Source organism: Corvus hawaiiensis, chromosome 3 (genome assembly GCF_020740725.1).
Source record: "Corvus hawaiiensis isolate bCorHaw1 chromosome 3, bCorHaw1.pri.cur, whole genome shotgun sequence".
In the NCBI taxonomy this organism is placed as follows: domain Eukaryota; kingdom Metazoa; phylum Chordata; class Aves; order Passeriformes; family Corvidae; genus Corvus; species Corvus hawaiiensis.
In genome coordinates, this window is record NC_063215.1 from 43,457,133 (window position 1) to 43,476,521 (window position 19,389).

The 19,389-nt window shown below is 44.8% G+C and overlaps 1 protein-coding gene across 5 annotated transcripts in view; it reads left to right on the plus strand.

The window, feature by feature from the left end:
* The first annotated feature begins 10,457 nt into the window (after window positions 1-10,457).
* Window positions 10,458-19,389, plus strand: part of GRIK2 (glutamate ionotropic receptor kainate type subunit 2) — a 366,043-nt gene continuing 357,111 nt past the window's right edge. For all 5 annotated transcript variants that reach the window (XM_048299919.1, XM_048299918.1, XM_048299920.1 and 2 more), the window contains exons 1-2: window positions 10,458-10,599; window positions 15,838-16,242. In XM_048299919.1, coding sequence (XP_048155876.1) covers window positions 16,128-16,242 — 115 coding nt within the window. In that variant the 5' untranslated portion in view covers window positions 10,458-10,599; window positions 15,838-16,127. The remainder of the gene's footprint in view (window positions 10,600-15,837; window positions 16,243-19,389) is intronic.

Below are 19,389 nucleotides of genomic sequence, written 5' to 3' on the forward strand. Positions count from 1 at the left end.
AAAATGCTTAAGCTGTTCTCCCAGAAGCTAAGACTTTTGTTCCCAGCAAATGAATGATAGCAAAGAAATAAAGGAACTCAAGGTTTTTAAAAATGCTTAAAATATAAAAAGTATTGGATGGTGAGCCAACCATGGGGGGTGTTCCACTGGACCTGCTGTTTGTAACGAGAGAAGGACTGGTGGCTGATGTGGCAGAGACTGTCTTGGGCACACCAATCACAAATTAAGAAGTTTTTGATTCTTAGAGAAGTAAACAGGTGGATCATCAGAACTGCTATCTTGACCTCTGGAGGGCAGACTTTGTTTAGGAGACTGGTTGTAAGAGTTCCTTGGAGGGCAGTTGTGAAGGAGAAAGGAGTACGGGAAGACTGGATGCGCTTTAATAAGGAAATCCTAGAGAAACATGAGCAGGCCATCCACATGGGCCAAAAGATGAGTTTGTGGAGAAGAAGACCAGCCTGTCTGAACAGAGAGCTTTGGCTGGTATTCAGGAAGAAGAAAGAGAGTATATTACCTTTGGAGGAAGGGACAGGTCACTCAGGATGTTGTGAGGTTATGCAGGGGAAAAATTAGAAGGGTCAAAGCCCATCTAGAACTTAATCTGTCTACTACTGTAAAAGACAACAAAAACATTTTTTTTAAGTACATCATTAACAGAAAGAGGGATAAAGAGAATCTCCATCCTTTACTGGATGCAGAGGGACAAAGGATAAGGAAAAGACAGAGATCTTTTTTTTGTCTCAGTCTTTAATAGAGCAACCAGTCGCTCCCTGAGTGTCCAGCCCCCTGGGCTGGAAGTTACTGATGAAGAGAAGAATGAGGCTGCCATAAGCCGGGATGAAATGGTCAGCAACCTTCTGTGCCACTTAGACGTGCACAAATCTATGAGCAAATGGCATCCACCCAAGGGTACTGAGGGAGCTTGTGGAAGAGCTCACCAAGACACTCCATCATTTAGCAGAAGTCCTGGCTGACCAGGGATATCCCAGTTGACTAGAAGTGAGCAAATGTGACCATGTACAAGAAGAGTCAGAAGGAAATCCAGGGAACTACAGGCCTGCCATTCTGAGCTTCATGCTGAGGAAGGTCCTGGAGCAGATCATCTTGAGGGCCATCATGAGACACATGCAGGACAACCAAGAGATCTGAGTCAGCCAGCATAGGTTTAGGAAAGGCAGATCCTGCTTGAATAACTTGGTTTCTTTCTCCACAAGGTGACAGGCTTAAGGGTCAGGAAAGGCCATGAATTTTGGAATGGTTTCCCACAGCATTCTCCTGGAGAAACTGACTGTTCATGGTGTGGACAGACGCACTGTTCACCAGGTAAAAACTGTCTCAATGGCTGGCTCAGAGCTTGGTGGTGAATGGAGTAAAATCCAGCTGAGGGACAGTTACAAGTGATGTTCCACAAAGCTCAGGGTTTGTGCCAGTCCTGTTTAATGTCTTTATCAATAATCTGAATGAGAGAATTGGGTGCACCCTCAACAAGTTTGTAGATGACACTAAGCTGGGAGTATTGATTTGATGACGATAAGAAGGCTGGATCGATGGGCCAAGGCCAACTGTATGAGATACAACAAGGAAAAGTGCCAGATCCTACATTTTGGTCACAACAACGCCACATAGGGGTAAAGGCTTGGGGCAGGGAAAGACTTGGCTGTAAAGCGACCCAAAGGAAAAGCACCTGGGGGCGTTGGTTGACAGATGAACACGAGCCAGCGGTGTGCCCAGATGGCCAAGAAGGCCAATGGCATCCTGGCTTGTGTAAGAAATAGTGTGACCAGCAGGAGTAGGACAATGATTGTCCACTTGTACTTGATACTGGTGTGGCTGCCCCTTGAAACCTGTGTTCAGTTTTGGGCCCCTCACTAAAAAAAGAAGTTGAGATGCTGGAGCATGTCTAGAGGGCAATGGAGCTGGTAAAGCTTTTGGAGCACAAGTCTCAAGAGGAGCAGCTGAGGGAGCTGGGGTTGTTTAGCCTGGGAAAAAGGAGGCTCAAAGGGAGACCTTATTGATCTCTACAACTCTCTAACAGGAGGTTTTAATGAGGTGGGTGTCAGTCTCTTCTCCCAGGTAACAAAAGACAGGACAAGAGGAAATGATGTCAAGCTGCACCAGAAGAGGTTTAGATTAGATATTAGGAAAACTTTCTTCACTGATAGGGTGTTCAGGCATTGGAACAGACTGCCCATGGAAGTGGTAGAGTTGTCATCCCTAAAAGTGCTCAAAAGGCATGTGGATGTGGTGTATGTTTTAGTTGTGAGCATGGCCGTGCTAGGTTAATTGTTGGAATTGATGATCTTAGAAGACTTTTAGAACCTAAACAATTCCGTGATTCTATAAAAAAAAGAGTTAGAAATACTTAATAAAGGTGTTTATTTTTACATATTTTTGTGGCCCCATTATTTCGCTTATAGTTATCATTGCTAAAGTAGGTCATTATTCTATTTTATAATATAATGCCATGGTATGTGACTTCCTATCTACTTAAGATGCATATTGTAGAGGAATGTGCCCCAAGGGGTATTTTCATGTACTAGAAATGACTTTCCATATCTGATAAAATGCTTAGGTTTGAATAGTGGAGCAATTTCCTTTCCTTTCCTCCTATGAAATGGACCAAATACACTTTATATAGTCTAACTAAAATAATTTCAAGGTAGATTAGAAGCGTAGGCTTGCTTTGGGTGAAATTCACTTTCCAAAACCTCAAAGAGATTTAGACACTGCACAGATATTGTAATTTTCTACACCCTAGTAGACTTTAATTCTTCTGTTCTGAGTCTGAAGTCAATGGAGCACACTTTACCAGTTGTCCTAATGAGTAGCTAGTACTGACAGCTTAGCTACTGTGTGGCTGTCACCACAATTAATATGGGAGATATAGTGCCATATATCTGAATCTTGACAGTGGATTTATGTCAATTTCTAAATCCCAGGAAAAGAAATAGCATTAATTATAATTCATCAGACTGTATAATAGATTGGGTTTAAATGGCTGCATATTTGAGGATGAAGGTCTATTCTCACCTGTATATTAACCACAAAAATATCACCTATGAATCCTATTTATATTATCACTCTAATATTAGGCATTTCAAACAATCTAGTACCTAAGTACCCTGCTATGACATTTCCCCTTGAAAGTTAGTTCTCTAAATTCACAGTGAATAAATAACTCAGACACTTGGAAATCAGTTATCTTTTAGTATTGTAAATGTGATCAACAAACACAGAGCTGCCCATGTATGGAGAGTTTGGGTGTAATTGCCAATATACTGGCAATGTAGCAATACAGTTCTACAAAAACTATTGCAGCTCATTGATACATGATTAATATTAATTGTTTATGTGGTATATACTGAGCGAGACATGAAAAAACCACAATGATGATAGATCCATTTAGTTATTATCTTATTGCTGGAGTTTAAATCTTATTTGAGTAACAATTCAATTGCAAAGTTAAATTGAAGTTTCTTCCCATTATTAGAATGCCCTCTTCCATATTTACAGTTCAAGGTTACCTATCTGTTAGGCATTATCTCATGCTAGAGAAACTTCCACTCCCCATTAATGAAATTAAAGTCTTATTTTTAATATCGAGCGTAGTGCTGTTTAAGGCTCTGTTATCAGGTGGTGTATCCAGTTCTTGTTTAAGACATAAACCAGCAATTTCACTCATAGATGTTTAAGTACTGTGCTTGTACAAAATTAACTGGTGGTGGTTTTGTGTCATTTTGTTTGGGTTTTGTTGGGGTTTCTTAAATTATTTAATTTTGTACCCATTATGACTACTTCTAAGTTTAGATGCAAAAGTAGGTTCCGGTCACGTAATTTGCTCCACTTAGGTTTCGCCTTTATTTTTTTTTTACAAAGCTTAGTTTATAGCCAGAAGGCTTTATTGGTCCATCTATTAATATTTTTCTTCCATTCATCTAAATTAGCACTGGATTTGTAAAAATCTAGAGACACACAAATTCATTAAATTGAGAAATACATATTCCTATTTATAAATTTTTCTTTTAGAAGGTGGGAGGGGGAAATTCTATTGGGCTCAAAGAACAAAGCACAAGGATAAGACTTTTGATAAAATATATTAGTATTCATAAACAAGGCTATAGAGTTTCTAAGAATAAACCTAAGACATGACACTTGCATAAGCAAAATAGAATGTAGAAGTTGGTGCAAAACAGTTTTATTGGTATGCTGTTGAACCTCAAGGAGAGAAAAAAAAAAAAAAGGACTTCTCTAGAATTCTTTATGACCTGCTATGCTGCTATTGCATATTTGCTGTTGCAAATATTAATGACTTGGATGCCTCATTTAAATGTCTGATGAAGGCTATATAGGATCAACTGCAGAAATGTTGCTGGTTAGGCCTAGAATTTAGAATGTGTTTCAATGAATTGAAGTAGTGTTCTGGAAAAAAATAAGAATGATATTGGACAAGAACAAGTTTCTACACTTGGGAGTAAATGTTCAGCAAGTGCGAGTGAGGAAGCAACTAATCAGGGGGTAGTTAAGCAGAAAAGCACATAGATATTACTGTGACACAGCAGATACGAAACTACAGTCTCATGCTATTGCAAAGGAGTCAAACATCATATTGGGATTTCTGAACAAGATGGGAACCTGAAAACAGTAATAATAGTCCTTCTTTCCACTCACTGCTTTTGTTGTAGTATTTTCTGTTGTAGCATTTTCTGTACTGTATACAGTTCTGCTCACTGTAATGCAGTGATATGGACCAATTAGAAACACGGACAAAAACAGGTATGAGATACTTAGAAATCATCCTGAATAGAGTGGACTGGGGGAGACACAAGAAAATCAACAAGAATGGTTGAGACTGGAAGGGACCTCTGAAGGTCTTTTAGTCTAACCCTCTCCCTAATCAAGTGAGGCCACCTACAGCTGTTTACCTGGGAAGATGTCCAGACAGGTGGATACCTTCCAGGAGGGAGACTCCATTCACTCTCTGGATAACCTGTGCAGATGCTTGGTTATGCTCACAGTAAAAAAGTGTTTGCTGATGTTCATCCGGTGTTTCAGTTGGTGGCTTTTATCTCTGATCCTGTCACTGAGCACCACTGAATAGAGTCTGGCTCCATCTTCTTTGCACCCTCCCTTTAGATATTTACATACATTTAGAAGTTCCTCCCTGTAACGTCTCTTCTCCAGGCTAACCAGTTCCAGATTTCTCAGCTCTTCTTCATATGGCAGATCCTTCAGTCCCTTCTTCATCTCCTTTTGTTGGACTCTTTCCAGTTTGTCCATGTGTCTCTTGTACTCAGGAGCCCAGAACTGGACTCATTACTTCAGGTGTGGTCTCACCAGTGCTAACTGGGGGGTAAGGATCACCTCCCTCAACATGGCTAGCAACACTTCTCTTAATGCTGCCCAGGATACCATCAGCCTTTTCCACAGCAGTACATTCCTAGCTCATGTTTAACTGGGATCCCAGTGCTTTTCCTGCCAAGCTGCATTGCAGCTAAACAACTGCAAATTGGAGGATTGTTCCTTCCCAGGTGCAGGACCCTGCACTTGCCTTTGTTGAACTTCATGTGGTTCCTGTCAGACCACTTCTCCAGCCTGTAAACATCCTTCTGGATGGCAGCACAATCCTCTCATGTATTAGCTGCTTGTCCCAGTTTGGTGTCATTGGCAAACTGGCTGAAGGTGCACTCTGCCCCATCATCCACATCATTAATGAAGATGTGGAATTAAATGGATGGAGTAATGTCCCCTGGAGTACATTGGTAGTTACTGGCCTCCCACTAGATGTCATGCTACTGATCATCATCCTCTGGGCCTGGCCATTCAGCCAGTTTTCCACCCACCTCACCATCTCCTCATCTGGCCCATACATCAACATCTTCTTTATGAGGATCTTATAGGAAACAGTGCAGTAGGCAATAGCCACTGCTCTCCCCTCATCCACCAAGATGGTCACCTAATTTTAAAAGTTTGTCTTGTTGGTCAAACATGACTTTCCCTCAATGAATCTATGCTGACTACTCCTAATGATTTTACTGCTCTTCATGTACCTGGAAATGGTTTTCAGGATTAGTTTCCCTATCACTTTTGCAGGAACTGAGATGAAGCTGACTGGTCTGGAGCTTCCTGCATCCTCCTACTTGCCCTTCTTCAAGAAAGGAGTGACATTTCACTTCCTGCATAATATTTATTCAGTTGTTCAGAAGATAGCTTTAGAGAGAGGAATAAAAACTCGTTTTTATGTCCTCTGCAGGTAAGGGGAAGAGTGATGATTGTCAATTGCCATAAGGCTGCTTGAGGCAAACATCAGAGTATTTTCTAACAATAATGATAGCTAAGCCATGAAGGTCTGCCGGGAGGACTTCAAAATATGGCAGTCTGTTGGAGAATATTGTACAATGCATCGTGACTGGCACCAAATAAAATAAAACTTCCAAGCCATGTATGTATGTATCTCCAAAGGCATTCGGACACAGGTTAAGCTTTATTCTTTTGTGGCTTCTGGTAGTATCTATTTTAGCCCTCTTAGAATGTAATACACTTTGGTACATCTCTTAAACCATAAAGTGAGTCAAAGGTCTTGAATCAGGTGAGGTTGTCCAAATGTGAGATATTAATTCTAGAGTTATGAAATAACATCTTGAAAGATTCCTGTTTAAGACCTATCAGCCAAAGTCATTGGATGATCCCATCCCATCTTGCTAGGCAAAAAGGAAAGAGAAGAAAACTGTCTGATGAACAGATCAATGTAGTGCTATGAGAAACATCATGCCTACTATGTTACACAGCTCAGTGCTTTTAAAATTAGCAATAACACACAATGGGTACAAATTCTTCATCACTTTTGTATGTGGTCCATCAAACTGACGTATGGATTTAACCTATGGCTCATTGTCTCCCTCAAGTGGATAATACAAAAAAAGAGATTTGTTTCTTTTAGACAGATTTTTTTTGCTTTTATTCCATCCTTCTTTGACTCATTCTTCTGTTTGAAAGGACATGGAGGCAGTTTGACCAAGAATATGAGTATACAAGATCATCATTAAAAGCTGTGAAAAGACAACACTTGGGAGGATTTTCCTTGGCCAAAATAGCAACAACACTTCTTTCTTTGCCCATGAGCTGTACCAAAAATATTTATGTCATAGCAGTAGCAGACAGATTTCCTGAAAAACCACACAGTGTTGTTCACAACTGCAAGAGGGTAAAAAAAAAAAAAAAATAAAACAATGTCTGGCAGAAAGAACAAAAAACTCAGTTGTCTGCAATCTGAAGTCCCAAAGGTTTGCTTCAGTGTTTTCTGTGGCAGGGCACAAGCTGTGAACCTCTCATCTTGAACAAATGTCAGTACTCAGATTTGGGTCATTAAATTGGACAGAATTTGTTTAGGGCTGTTAAGCCACAGCATCCAGAATTTGTTATTTTGGTTGGTTTGGGGTCTTTGTAGATCTGGTGTTATGAAAAATATTTGATGGAAACTCTTTTGAAAGATCTTAAATTTTGTCCATGTTTATGTTATCATAGCTGACCTAAATTGAAAGACAAAGCAGGAAAGAAAAAAGTATTAAATATTCAGATGTACTGGGTAGTCGTGATAGACTTCAGTGGGGAAAGGATGTATCTGTCATCCTTTGGTAATTTCATTTTTGAAATTCCCTAAAGGAATTAGGCTGCAAGTTTATATTACTCCTAACTTTGAGGTGTAAATGCACCTAACGGGAATGTAATAAACCCAGATAATTTCATTTTAAATGTTTAAAAATAATGCTGGGAAAAACAAACAAACCAAAAAACCATTCTCACAAAGATCTTTGCAAATGTGTTTATTTTTTAATGGCGTTAAATTCTTATTTGCATTGATAAAAATTGTAAAGATGACGTGTATATTCTTATTTGATAAATTTGTAAATTTCAATTAAAATAGTCAACAATAAAAAAGAAGCAAGAAAGTAAAGAAGTTTGGGGGCTGGGCTGGGGGGTTGTGGGTTTTTATTTGTTTGTTTTCTGATGTTGTTTTTTGTTGTGTTGTTTTGTTTTGTTTTGTTTTTTCTGGTTACAGTCTAGGACCTTGTGTAGGAAATTCTCTGGTACGTCTCATTTTGGATACTGACAAACTGGGCCTGTGCTTTCCTGTTTCTTTCTAGTGGTCAGTACCGATAAAGCTCAAAGTTCCTACAGTGTAACTGGGAAGAAACATAAGTTCTGTCAGTATTGAAATGAAGGAGTTTTGCAGTAGTCAACACCTGAGAAAGGACAATCATAGAGTGTCTTCCCATTATGTTCCTGCCTTGCAGTGTGAGCTTAGGCTTGTTGATCCAACTTTCCTGCTCCAATATTCTTCATTTGACTACTAATGAGACATATGGAAAGTCCCTAAATATCCTAACAATAGGTAACAATAGGTAATGATAACAGCACTGGTGGCACTGGGAACCTCTTTCTTGTCAGAGAGGACCTAATTCTTTGTAAACTGCTGTTGGCTGAGGAAAGCATTGAGAATTTCACGTCTGGACAGAAATGTAACCCAGGCAACAAGGGAAAAGGCTCTACATCAATGTAGTTGAGATGAAGTGACTACATGAGGGTATTACACAATCCATCTGCAACGTTAGAACCATACCCCTTTTCTTCCCCTGCCTTCCTTTCTGTCATCTTAGAGTGACACCTTTGACTCATGTATTTTTATGTTTGACTTGTTCTCTGTTTGTTCACTGGTCAGAAAACTCTGGATAGTAAGTAACAAAGCAAAAGCAGTCAGCGATAAAAAAAAAAAGAGGAGTGAAATCACCGAGTCAGTGCTTGCACAAACATTTGCTCATCCGACCTCATATGCTTCCCACCCTGTGCCTGCTCTTGCAGCGTTAACCTGCCTCGCCTTCCCGGAGATCGTGGAGATGACTTGGCTACTCCCGTGGCAATCCTCGCCACTCCTTTCCCTCCTGCAGGATGGCACAGAGCTCAGCTTTCCACGACGTTCTTCTCCTCAGTTTTCCACCCGCAGCCTGCTTAATCCTGAAGTCCTGGAGTGGCACCTCCTGCCCAGCTCCCTTCACCGCCCAGGGTGGCATGAAGCGCTTTGCTTTAGCAGTGTGTTTGCTTTTAACAAGCGTTATCTCCGTTGCCGCTTCAGGCAAATGAACTGACTAATGAATTTTCTGTCGGCCATGGAAGTGTGCTGCAAGTAATTAAGGGATGTGCTGTGGGACCGATTAAGCTGCAAGTCACAGCGGCCGGAGCCCAGTTGCTGCGAGCCCGCCGCGATCTGTGCCGCCTGCGCTCGGCTCCACAATGGGATCATTGACTATTTATTTACTTCGCACAACAACTCTGCTGTTAATTTTATTATAGGAGCTTTTCAGTCACCAACCCCCACCCGCCCCAGCCCCATCTCTTCGACGCTTTTTGAGTCCTCCCCTCCCGCCTCTGATAACCAGTTGGTCTCTTGGGTAGATGAAAGCGGGGCAACGCCTGAGCATCCTTTGTGGGGTGCGGGCTACGCTCCCCCGAGGATCCGGGAACGGGAATTTTCCTTGAGGGAAAGGCGAGGAGACAGGGATTTTCCTGTCGAATTGCTCATCACATCTGCCTGGAGGTCAGACCTCGAGAAGGCTGCGGTGTGGAGGGGGGAGGTACAGGGGAAATCCTGGAGCTCTTCAAGGCATGTCCGAGTCACGAAACAAAATCGGGAGAAGCTCAGAAGCGGCGAAGAGACGCCTGTGGCGCTGCGGGGGCGAGCGCGGCTGGGCGAGGGAGGAAATCATTGGCACTCCCGCAAGGCGGGGCGGACGACACATTTCCCACCCCAGTTCATTAGGGAGGCCTTGGTCCTTTTGCCAGAGCCCCCCTCCCGCAGCGTTGACGCTTAGGAGCGAGTCGGGCGAGGAGGGAGGGGGGGCAGATGTGGTCACCCACTCCCTTGATCATCTTCCAGCCCGGGAAAGTGCCTGAGCTTAGTACCCGCTAGTTCAAGGAAGGAGCGGGGACAGGCGGGTTTCAGCATGAGAACAGAGTCCAGAAGCAGCCGAAGCTTTTTCTAGCACCCCTGCAGGCTGAGATAGGAGCACTCCGCTCACCCCGCACGGGTAAAAATGCGGACGGGCAGGGGTCTCTGAAGCTGTTTCACAGGCGGCAGGATCCAACCCCCACTTCCTCCGCGTTCACAAAATGGGGCTCGGGGACCCCAATTAGGAGCTTGGACTTTTAATGCCATGAAAACTCCCTGTCCGGCGAGCTCGGGCTCTTCGGGCGACGGCGCGAGGGGGAAGCCCTGCGGCCACCGGTGGCCGGCGGGCAGCGGCGAGACCTGCTGGTGTGGGGAGCCGGCAGTGGCGGCCGTAGAGAAAGCAGGTTTCTGCTCCTTTAAAGGGCGCTGTGCAGCGCTCCCGAAGGGAGGCGGATCTCCCTCCTTCCTCCCTTCCCTCCATCCCTCCCTTCTTCCCTCCCTCCCTCCCTCCCTCGCTCGGGCGCCGCTTGCCGCCGCCGTCAGTGGTGCCCGGACGCCGGCTGCACCGCAGCCCGGGCTGTCCCCGGCGTCCTGCCACCGCCCTTCCTCCCCCGCCTCCGCCTTCCTCTCCCTCCCCGATTCCCCTCCCGCAACTCAAGGTAGGAGGATGTCCCGGGGTTTCCGGCTGGCCGCCACGGCCGGAGGGGTTGCATGCCAGTGAGGGGCTGCGGGGGGGCGGGGGGGGAGGCCGGGGGTGGCGGGGGATGCACCGTGGCCGCGTTTTGCCGAGAGCTGTACACCACGATGGCTCTTGACCGGGTGTCTCAGGGCAAAGGCGGGCGCTGAGCTGGCCGACCCGAGCGCTGTTGCCGCCCGGGTCTGTCCCTCACTGTGGGAAAGGCAAACCTGTCGCCTTCCTCTGTTCCTCCATCGCTGCTCCGCATCGTCAGAGCTGCCGCTGTCCCCATGCTGAAAGTGGAGGTGTGGGAAGAGGGAGCGAGAGGCCAGGGAAGCGCAGCCCCCCCCAAGCCCCTTGCCCGGTACCTGCCTGGTACCCGGAACTCCCTCCCGCAGCCAGAGCGCTGCTCCCGAGCCGGGCTCAGGGAGGCTGAACCGGCTGCACTGAGGATGTGCCCCCCGCTCTCCTGGGGGAGCGGAGGTAAGAAACAGGCTCTAACTTCGCTAGAGTTGTGGGTGGACAACAATCTCTACTTCCGTAAGGTCTCCTCCTGCCCCTACCCGGCCCCCACCGTACGGCGCAGCCAATCCTCCTTTCAGCTTATAGGCAACCCTGTCACTTATTTCTGAACAAAATCAGCATTCTTTGGGTGACCATCCATCGCTAAAGTAGCCAGGGCGCTGACACTGTGGAAAGCAAGAGACATTCCTGCCTACGGAGTGGAGGAATGATTGCAGGAGCCGTGCGTGCACTGAGAAGGAATGAATACATTGTAATGAAAACCTCTCTTCACATTCTCCTTAGAAACTTTTGAGGGAATACAGCATGAAAAACATTAAGCATCATCATTTTCCTCCCAAAACCCTGTAGAGCTTTCCCAACCCCTACAGAAACTGAAGGGGCCAAAGGCTGATCTGTAGATCATGTCACAAGTATTTGTTTTTGCTGCTTAAAACTTGCTAGGAAAGTGCATTGCTGTGATACTCAAAAGTGCCTGAACAAGAAAGTCTATTGCACACTTGCTTCATTAATTAGAATACAAGTCTTTCCACTAGCTAAAAATTAATTACCATCCTAAAATGTCATTAATCATCGGTGCAGCAGAAACTTGGTTGTAAATTTGGGCTGAGATAATAACAAACAGAGAAGGACCTACGGGGTTTTTTCTTATAGCTGGTGGGAGTGAAATGCCAGTGGGCTGCGATGTGTTTTTAAATTATAATATCAACATTCATTTGAATACTTTGGCAAACATTTTAGAAGGGAGGTCTGTGGTACTGCTTTGTCAGCAAAGCTGAAATACTTGTTTCTAGAGATCTGGAGATGCTGGTCAGGTGCTGTGGTAAGCTGTGGCTCTCCTCACACCAGATTGCAACAGCAGGAGGATTGTGGTCACATGTGAATCTGAAACGTTTGCAAGGATTTGCCGAAAAATGTCCGAGAAACATTTGGGGGACCATATGTTATACCTACGTTAAATTTATATCAGCTGTTGTTGTGAGAGGTCAAAATAGTAGATTACATGATATAAAAACCTCACTATCTGTTCTTAGAGGTACAGCTATGACCTGAAAATAAAAGCCCATTCCTTTTTAAAGTAATATGATAAAACTATACATCCCAGTAGGTGGCAGCTAGCTGGAACTGGGTTAACTTTTATAATGATAACAGCACATAAAAATTAGATCTGATGGAAAAAGCTCCTGATATAGTAAGGTAATCAGAATCACATATCTCCACTTTCCAAATGAAACATTATGTATATAGTGTACACCATTTATACCTGACACGCAGCTGAAAGTGTAGTGGGTTTTTATTATCCAGAAAAGATGTAAGGCCTCAGACTGTCTCTTCTTCTTTCCCTGTCTATAGCTGGATTACTATTTTTCATATCAGCTACACTTGAACACAGTCCTGTGTATTAGAGATGCCCTTGTGTATTAGAAATGTGTTACCACCATGTCTACAATAGATGACCAAACAAATCAAAACATATATCCAAGGAATTGTAGATTTCCCAGTTGCTGATCACTGAAGTGTAGAAGGCAGTTTCATACAGACTTTAATATGAAAAGAGCTGTGTAACAGTGGTGACAAGCTCCCAAAACAGAAGACCAGCTTATCTAGTATGACATTTTATTAGGGATTTCCAGACTTTGAATTGTACATCTCACAGGGAAAGAAATATGAAAGGCACTAAGAATATTTACTTGTTTTCATGTTGAAATCATTCTGGATGGTGCACAAAAGTATCTTTTTCTTTTTCACGAAGAAGTGAGGTTAAAGTCCAAATAACAGAAAAGGAATCTAGGATGGGGAAGACTGAGGCTTTAGTCAATTATATAGCCTGTAAGTGATCTTCAGTCACCAAATATTTAGTGAGTTCTAAACATCTGATGTCTTGTAAGATTTTCTTTTTAATATAAGGGACTCGTATTCTTGAGAAAATATTTCTGGGTTAACTACGACTTTTCTCCAAGGTGGGAGCTAGGGTTTGAAAGAAGGGGGGAGGGATGTTAACAGAGAGCATTAGGCGATGTCTGATAGTAGATAAGGAGGACATCGGTACTTCTTCTGAACCCATAAAATGCCATAAAATAGCTGGCTAGCTAACATAATAGAGGGTATAATATATATCTTTAAAGAAGCCGATAACAGATTTTAATTTCCTTTCCGCACTGCGAAATGACTGGAAAGGGTAAAAACCCCCAGGCGTGTGGACGCCTGAAGCGGGGGCGGCGGCCGGGAGCGCTGTCCGCGGTGCTGAAGGGGCCGCCCGGGCCGCCCCGGGCGCTGTCCGCGGTGCTGAGGCCGCAGCCGCCGCCGGCGGCGGGGGCTGGCGCGGGGGGAAGGAAACTCGGTGTGAGCCTCAGGCGTCAGACCAGGGGCTGCAGCGTGGGCTGCTGAGTGTTTAATAGTAACAGGAATTAAGCACAAGTTGTTTTACGATTCCAGTTCTAAACGCCTCTGTGAGTTAGGTGTTCTGTTGGACTGAGATTACATGTGGCTGTATTTTTTTTTCGAGAGAGAGACCTTAGAAAATCAAACTCATAACAGGAGTCACTTTGTCCAAAGTTATGTCTTGTTTAATGTGCTAAAGCTGACGACGAATATTATATTTTCAAAACTCCTCCCCAAAACTAAATTAAATAAATAAAAAAATATGGTTAGACAGCAAGCTGCATCTGAGCATTCACAATTAAAAAAGTATCTAAAGATGTCTAATATCCTTTATTTCAGCAGCAACAGGGAGGGAGGCAATGAACTTTCATAGCATTCACATGGGTTGGTTTTTATTTCTCCTTGGACTAAGATAAAATATAAACGAGTAGAAGAGAACAAATGAAATAGTAAATAGAAGAAAAAGCATCTCTCTGCATTTTTACTGGGAGATATTCTAAGTGTGAACTGAAGGAGTCGCTAGATATCCTTGCTTTTAACACTAGGTGTTCTTTTTAAAGTGCTCCAATAGTCAAATCGTCTGATTGAATTCCCTGCTAGACTGCAGAACTAGCCATTCATGATACTTATTTTTGACACTGCAGTTATGCCTCCATCTTAAGGAAAAGAAAAAATCAATGATGTTTAATAATACCCTCGCAGAATGTACATTTTTTTTCATCAGCATTTTACAGTGTTTTAAGTAAAAGTGTGCAGAGGAAATCAGTAAGGCAAAATGATAAAAAGTTACTGTGAATTGCTAACACTTCTAGGGGTACAGAGCACACACACTACAGGTTATAATCCTAATGCTGCTGTTACTTATTTACAGGTCTACAGCACACAGATGTTATTTAAGAATAAGCTGTAGCTCACCTCTGCCATGCTCTGCTTTTGATAGATTCCACAGAGTGTTCTCATTAGCTTGGCATCATTGGTATTTATTTCTGTAAAGTCAGGTTTATTCTATGTTTTTCTGTATGTATCTGTGGGGGAAGCCTCGCAGTGATATTTTCTTTATTAATGGAAAGCAAGGGAGTGAGATAAAGGAAACAAAAGATGTCTGTAGGCAGAATGTAGAATAAAATTATTTCATTTTCCTGATGGGAAGTATAGGAATTATATTTCAGTGTTTGTAATAAAGCTCAAGTAGGTTCAGCAAATCTTGACTTAGTTTGCAAAGTCTGACAGTCCTGGTTTAATGTATTTCAGTGGGTGCAGGCACACAACTAATTGCATTTCCAAGGAAAATCTGAAGTAGTCCACAGAATGGGTTTATCTTCTTTGGAACACCTGGTCAAAAACCAAAAGTCTGTGGCTGCATTTGCAGATACAAACTCAGTATCCCATTATCAAACTGGGAAATGCTGTTGTTCTCACTGAGGACAGCAAAATGACAAACTACATAGATCATAGTACAGGGAGGAACAGCAACATTTCTATAATACTGGAGTGAAAGGAAAGCAGAATGCAAAATAAGAGAGTGCAAGAATAAAGTGAAAGTCATAAAGTAGTAAATCCCGAAGCTACTGTCTTTCAAGCAACACTGCAATTTCAAGCAAGTTTAGCGAAACAGGTCTGTGCATTCAACAAGGTTGTTCCAGCGCTGCCGATTCCTGTTACTTGCAAAAGCTGCCTTGTGCTCTATTATCACTGGGTCCGGAGCAAGTTCCTAGGACAGTCAGTATACAAGCCATAGCATTTATCCTACTTCATGCATTAAAATGAATAACAGTTACTGATTGCAAATATCATTATCTTTTTTTTTCCCCGAACCTGAACGTTACTCTGATAACCTGCATGACTTTGTTGTCAGCCTTCTCTTTCACAACTCTAAAGCTAAGTGATCTCGAGCCAAGCAGTCAACTATTAAAATACAGGATTTGATTTTTACACATCCGAGTCCCTTCTCCCCTCTAGCAGCACCCCCCCGCCCCCCCCAGCTATTGTTCAGAACAACTGAATAACTAATAACAATAAGAAGCACGTAAATAAAACCGTGCTGTTTTTTTTTAACTCCGACAACGCTGGGCGATCAGATCGGTTGCATAATAGAAACTGGGAAGGCTGTCTGGCAGGCAGCCTTAAGCAGAGAAAAGCTATCTCAATTTCTCTCACTTAATCTTGGCTTCGCGTCAGAAGCTGTGCAGCAGTGCAGTAGAATGGGAGCACGGCAAAAGCTTCGCCAGTGAAACGGCGGGTGCTCGCTATGTGGCGGTACCTCAGCGGTTTCTCGAGCTGGATTACCTATTGATTTTCCTCCTTTCTTGCCTCCCAGGTTTACTCGGCTGGACATTGTGTGTGTTTGGATTTCTCAAGGATTCTCCCCCGACTAACATGGATGTCCCACCATTCCTTGCAGTTGAAGGTTGCTCCTTGGCGCAGTGAATGAAGAACATGCAGGGATTGCTAATGGGTTTGGGAAGCGTAGACTCTCTGCTCTCTCTGTGACCATGCCGTGATCGTGTCTGAGGGCCATCAGTTTACGTATCCTCATTCTCACCCTACCGGGAAACCTGACGGCTTAGAAGGGGGAAGTAAGGCAGCGCGTGTGTGCATAGAAACATCATGAAGATTATTTCCCCTATTGTAACTAATTCAGTCTTCAGATGCACCATTAGACTCCTTCTTTGCTTACTGTGGATTGGATATTCTCAAGGAACCACACATGTATTAAGATTTGGTAAGATTTCCCGACACTTTTTTCATTGTGCGTTTAAACCTGAATGTGATATACGTAGGATTGACTCAGAAGGGGATGCTGGGGGAGAGCTGGGACGTGCTGCCGGCGTCGGGCAGCGAAGTCCCTCTTTATTTTGCATCTGGAGGGATGAATTGCTGTGTGATCTTTTTTTTTCTGTCTCTGCAGCTCATTGTAGCCGTAGTAACGGCACGATGATGATGATAATTATAATAACAATAGAAAAAAGACTGGCAAACGCGGTTGCCTAAGGCTCTGTGCAGCTTGCGTGGCTTCCTCGTAATTTGTTTTGCTTTATTGTTTCCGTAGTAGGGGAAAGCATGGCTAATACAGTGCTTGATCAGTTAAAAATCTGTCAAGTAGTTGTTAAGTTTCGGCCGCCCGTCTCTGATCCCCCCCGAGCCGATACCGTGCGGGCGCGACTCTGTGATTTGAGACCTTCGGGCTGATTTCCCTTGAAGTGTCTGTCTGTTTGCTTGACACTTGAGTGGCATTTAGGGTTAGAGAAGAGATGGTTTACGTCTTGAGCGGTGCTCGGGAAAGAGCTTTTGCGGTACCTTTCAAAAGCACAGATTTCCTATGCGACGAAAGTTGCAGGAGTTCCCCCCTCTCCCGGGGGAAAAAAAAGGTAGATCAGAATGACATTTCAAGAACAGAGAGGGTTTCCACTTTAAAAGCTATCCCACCTGGACCAGGGCACTAGCCTTTAGAGCTCTGCCTGTGCATGCGCGCGTGTTCGTGTGTCTAAGCAAGCAAGCGAGGGACAAATTCCAGCCGCTGCATCCCCTACAGAAGTTTTGCAGTGAGGAAGGGCAGGACAGAAAATTCGGAAAGCAGGTCCGAAGGGGGCTGTGCGGCTGGGGCAGTCCTTCGGTGCTAGTCCGGGGCGAGCTATGATGGGAGCCCCGCATCAGCCTCCTCCTGGTCGCTCGGGTATCGCGGGCGCACCGCGGCGGGGGCGCGGCGGAGAGGACAGGCGGAAAATTGCTTCCCCATACAAGCGGCACCCTCTGTGCCTGCCGAGAGCATGGGTGGAGGGAGGAAGAGCGGATCTCCCGCATTCACGCTGTCAGCGATAAACTGTGGCAGCCACTGCATCCGTTTCTGTGGGGCACTGAAATCTCTTGCCTTTGCCTGGGAATAATGCCTTGGTTTGTATCTATTTTAGTTTAAATCAGCACCCCCGCACACACTTTTATGTGAAGGGGAAGGTGAGTAATGATTAAAAAGTCACCAGGCTGTTACCGATCTCGTGTGATGAGTTCCTACCAGCACTTTTTTTTTTTTTTTCTGCTTCCATCTGGTCTAAAGGTGGTGCTTAAGGCACGTTGCTCTTAGCAACCATCCTCAGGAATGCCTGTTTCTTTGGACATGGCTAAACGGGTCCGTATATCATTGTGGGGTCTATTTTGCAATCAGTCTGATCCATAATCATGGCCGTGAATTTAGCGTTAGGATGCCTGTAATCTGGCACTGGCCGGCTGTCTTTCCACGGGCGCCGAGAGTCTGTCTCTAGGAGCCTCAGTTACTTTCAGGTGAAGCTATGTAAACAAACATCTTCCTGGTCACAGCACCAGCAAGAGGTGGACTTTCCTTCTTTGGAGCGGCATCCCCTCTGAGTTGTTAGTCCAGTGTACCTCTGGAGACAGCCCTAGAGAGCAGCGGCTTGGCAAGAGCTACAGCAATAAATAATCCCGAGGATGAAAGGTGATGCCGCGGGTCTCTGTTACCCAGTGACATGGCGGTGCGTGCCTGTGTTTTACTGGGCTAACTTCGCTTCCCAACTGCATCCTGGTCACACAGCTGGCCAACGAGTTGTGCTCACTCCACTGTTTGTAGAAGCGAAGTAGAAATCCGTTTCTGCATCTCTGCCTGCTTTTCCCTATCTTTTAAAAGAATTGTCTCCAAAACATCACTGAACATTCTAAGTAGGTAGGGAGCAGATGGTAAGTTTATTTTGTTGTGGAGAATGTTAGACGTGAAAAGAGCAGGAAGACCTTTGCCCTGCTCATCCGGGCCTGATGCACATCTCTGTTTTAAAGGAGTCTGGACGTAGCTTAGTCCAGGCTAAGTCACTCTGTCTGTGACCACGAGAGAACTTCCTCCACGCCTTCCTCAAAAGGCTGACATCTCTGTCTCCGTATAGGTCATGGCAGGGTGGAGGGAAGGAGCAGCGAGTGAGCTGTGGAAAAACTTTGGTTGTTTCTGAGGGGGAATTCCCCACCGCCCCCTCCGGGTTCCCGTTCTAGCGGTCCCTTCGGGATGTCCTTGCGACCAGGAGGACGGCATGCCGTGGAGTCCTTCCCGAGGAGAAGCGAGAGCTGAGGAGATTCCCTCCAGAAGGCAGCCTGCCAGCCCCCGCTCTTCCTCCTCAGCCAGCAGCGCTATGGCAACAGGGGAGAGCTTGAAGCCTGCCAGAGCTGCAGCCCCCTCATTCCTCCTGTGCAAATTAGCCACCATGGATTCGCATTGTCCTTCCCACGGCTCCTCTCATTGTTGGGACTAGCCAGCATGTCCTTTCTCTCCCTCCCTCTCTCTCTAAAGCTACCTTTAGCAACCACAGAGGGAAGTCGAACCGCCTGGGTTATTTGTCAAATTCGGGAGGTTATTTCTGTCTGTGCCTTATGGAGCAAACACGGAGAGAGGCTGGTGCGATGGCACCGCTCCCTCCCCAGCGACACTAAGCAAGGCATCTGGACACCAGCCTGTTGCTGCTGCTGGAGTTGGGCAACGCGGTATTCGGGCATCACACCACGCACCCTTCCTAAATGACACTTTGCTTCACGGGGCATGGCACCAAGCTCCTTCCCTTTCCCTTTCTGAGCAGTTTCCCACAAACGAGCCCAGGGAACGCTGAAGGCGAGGTTTGTGTATACGGTACTCGAGGGTGTCAAATGGGAACAGTCCTAAACCATTGATGCGGATAAAAGGATACATCCCACCTTGACGAGGGAGAAAATCAGCAGCCTAGTATTTGTCTCCCTGCTGTGCTAAGTGTGATGGAAACCTTTTCCTTATCACTTGGCACCGAACAAAAGCCAAAATACGTGACCGCCGGCACATCCGTTACTTTACCGGGGATCACATTTCGCAGCTTTCCGATTCACTGCTCCTTTGTAAGCGCAGACC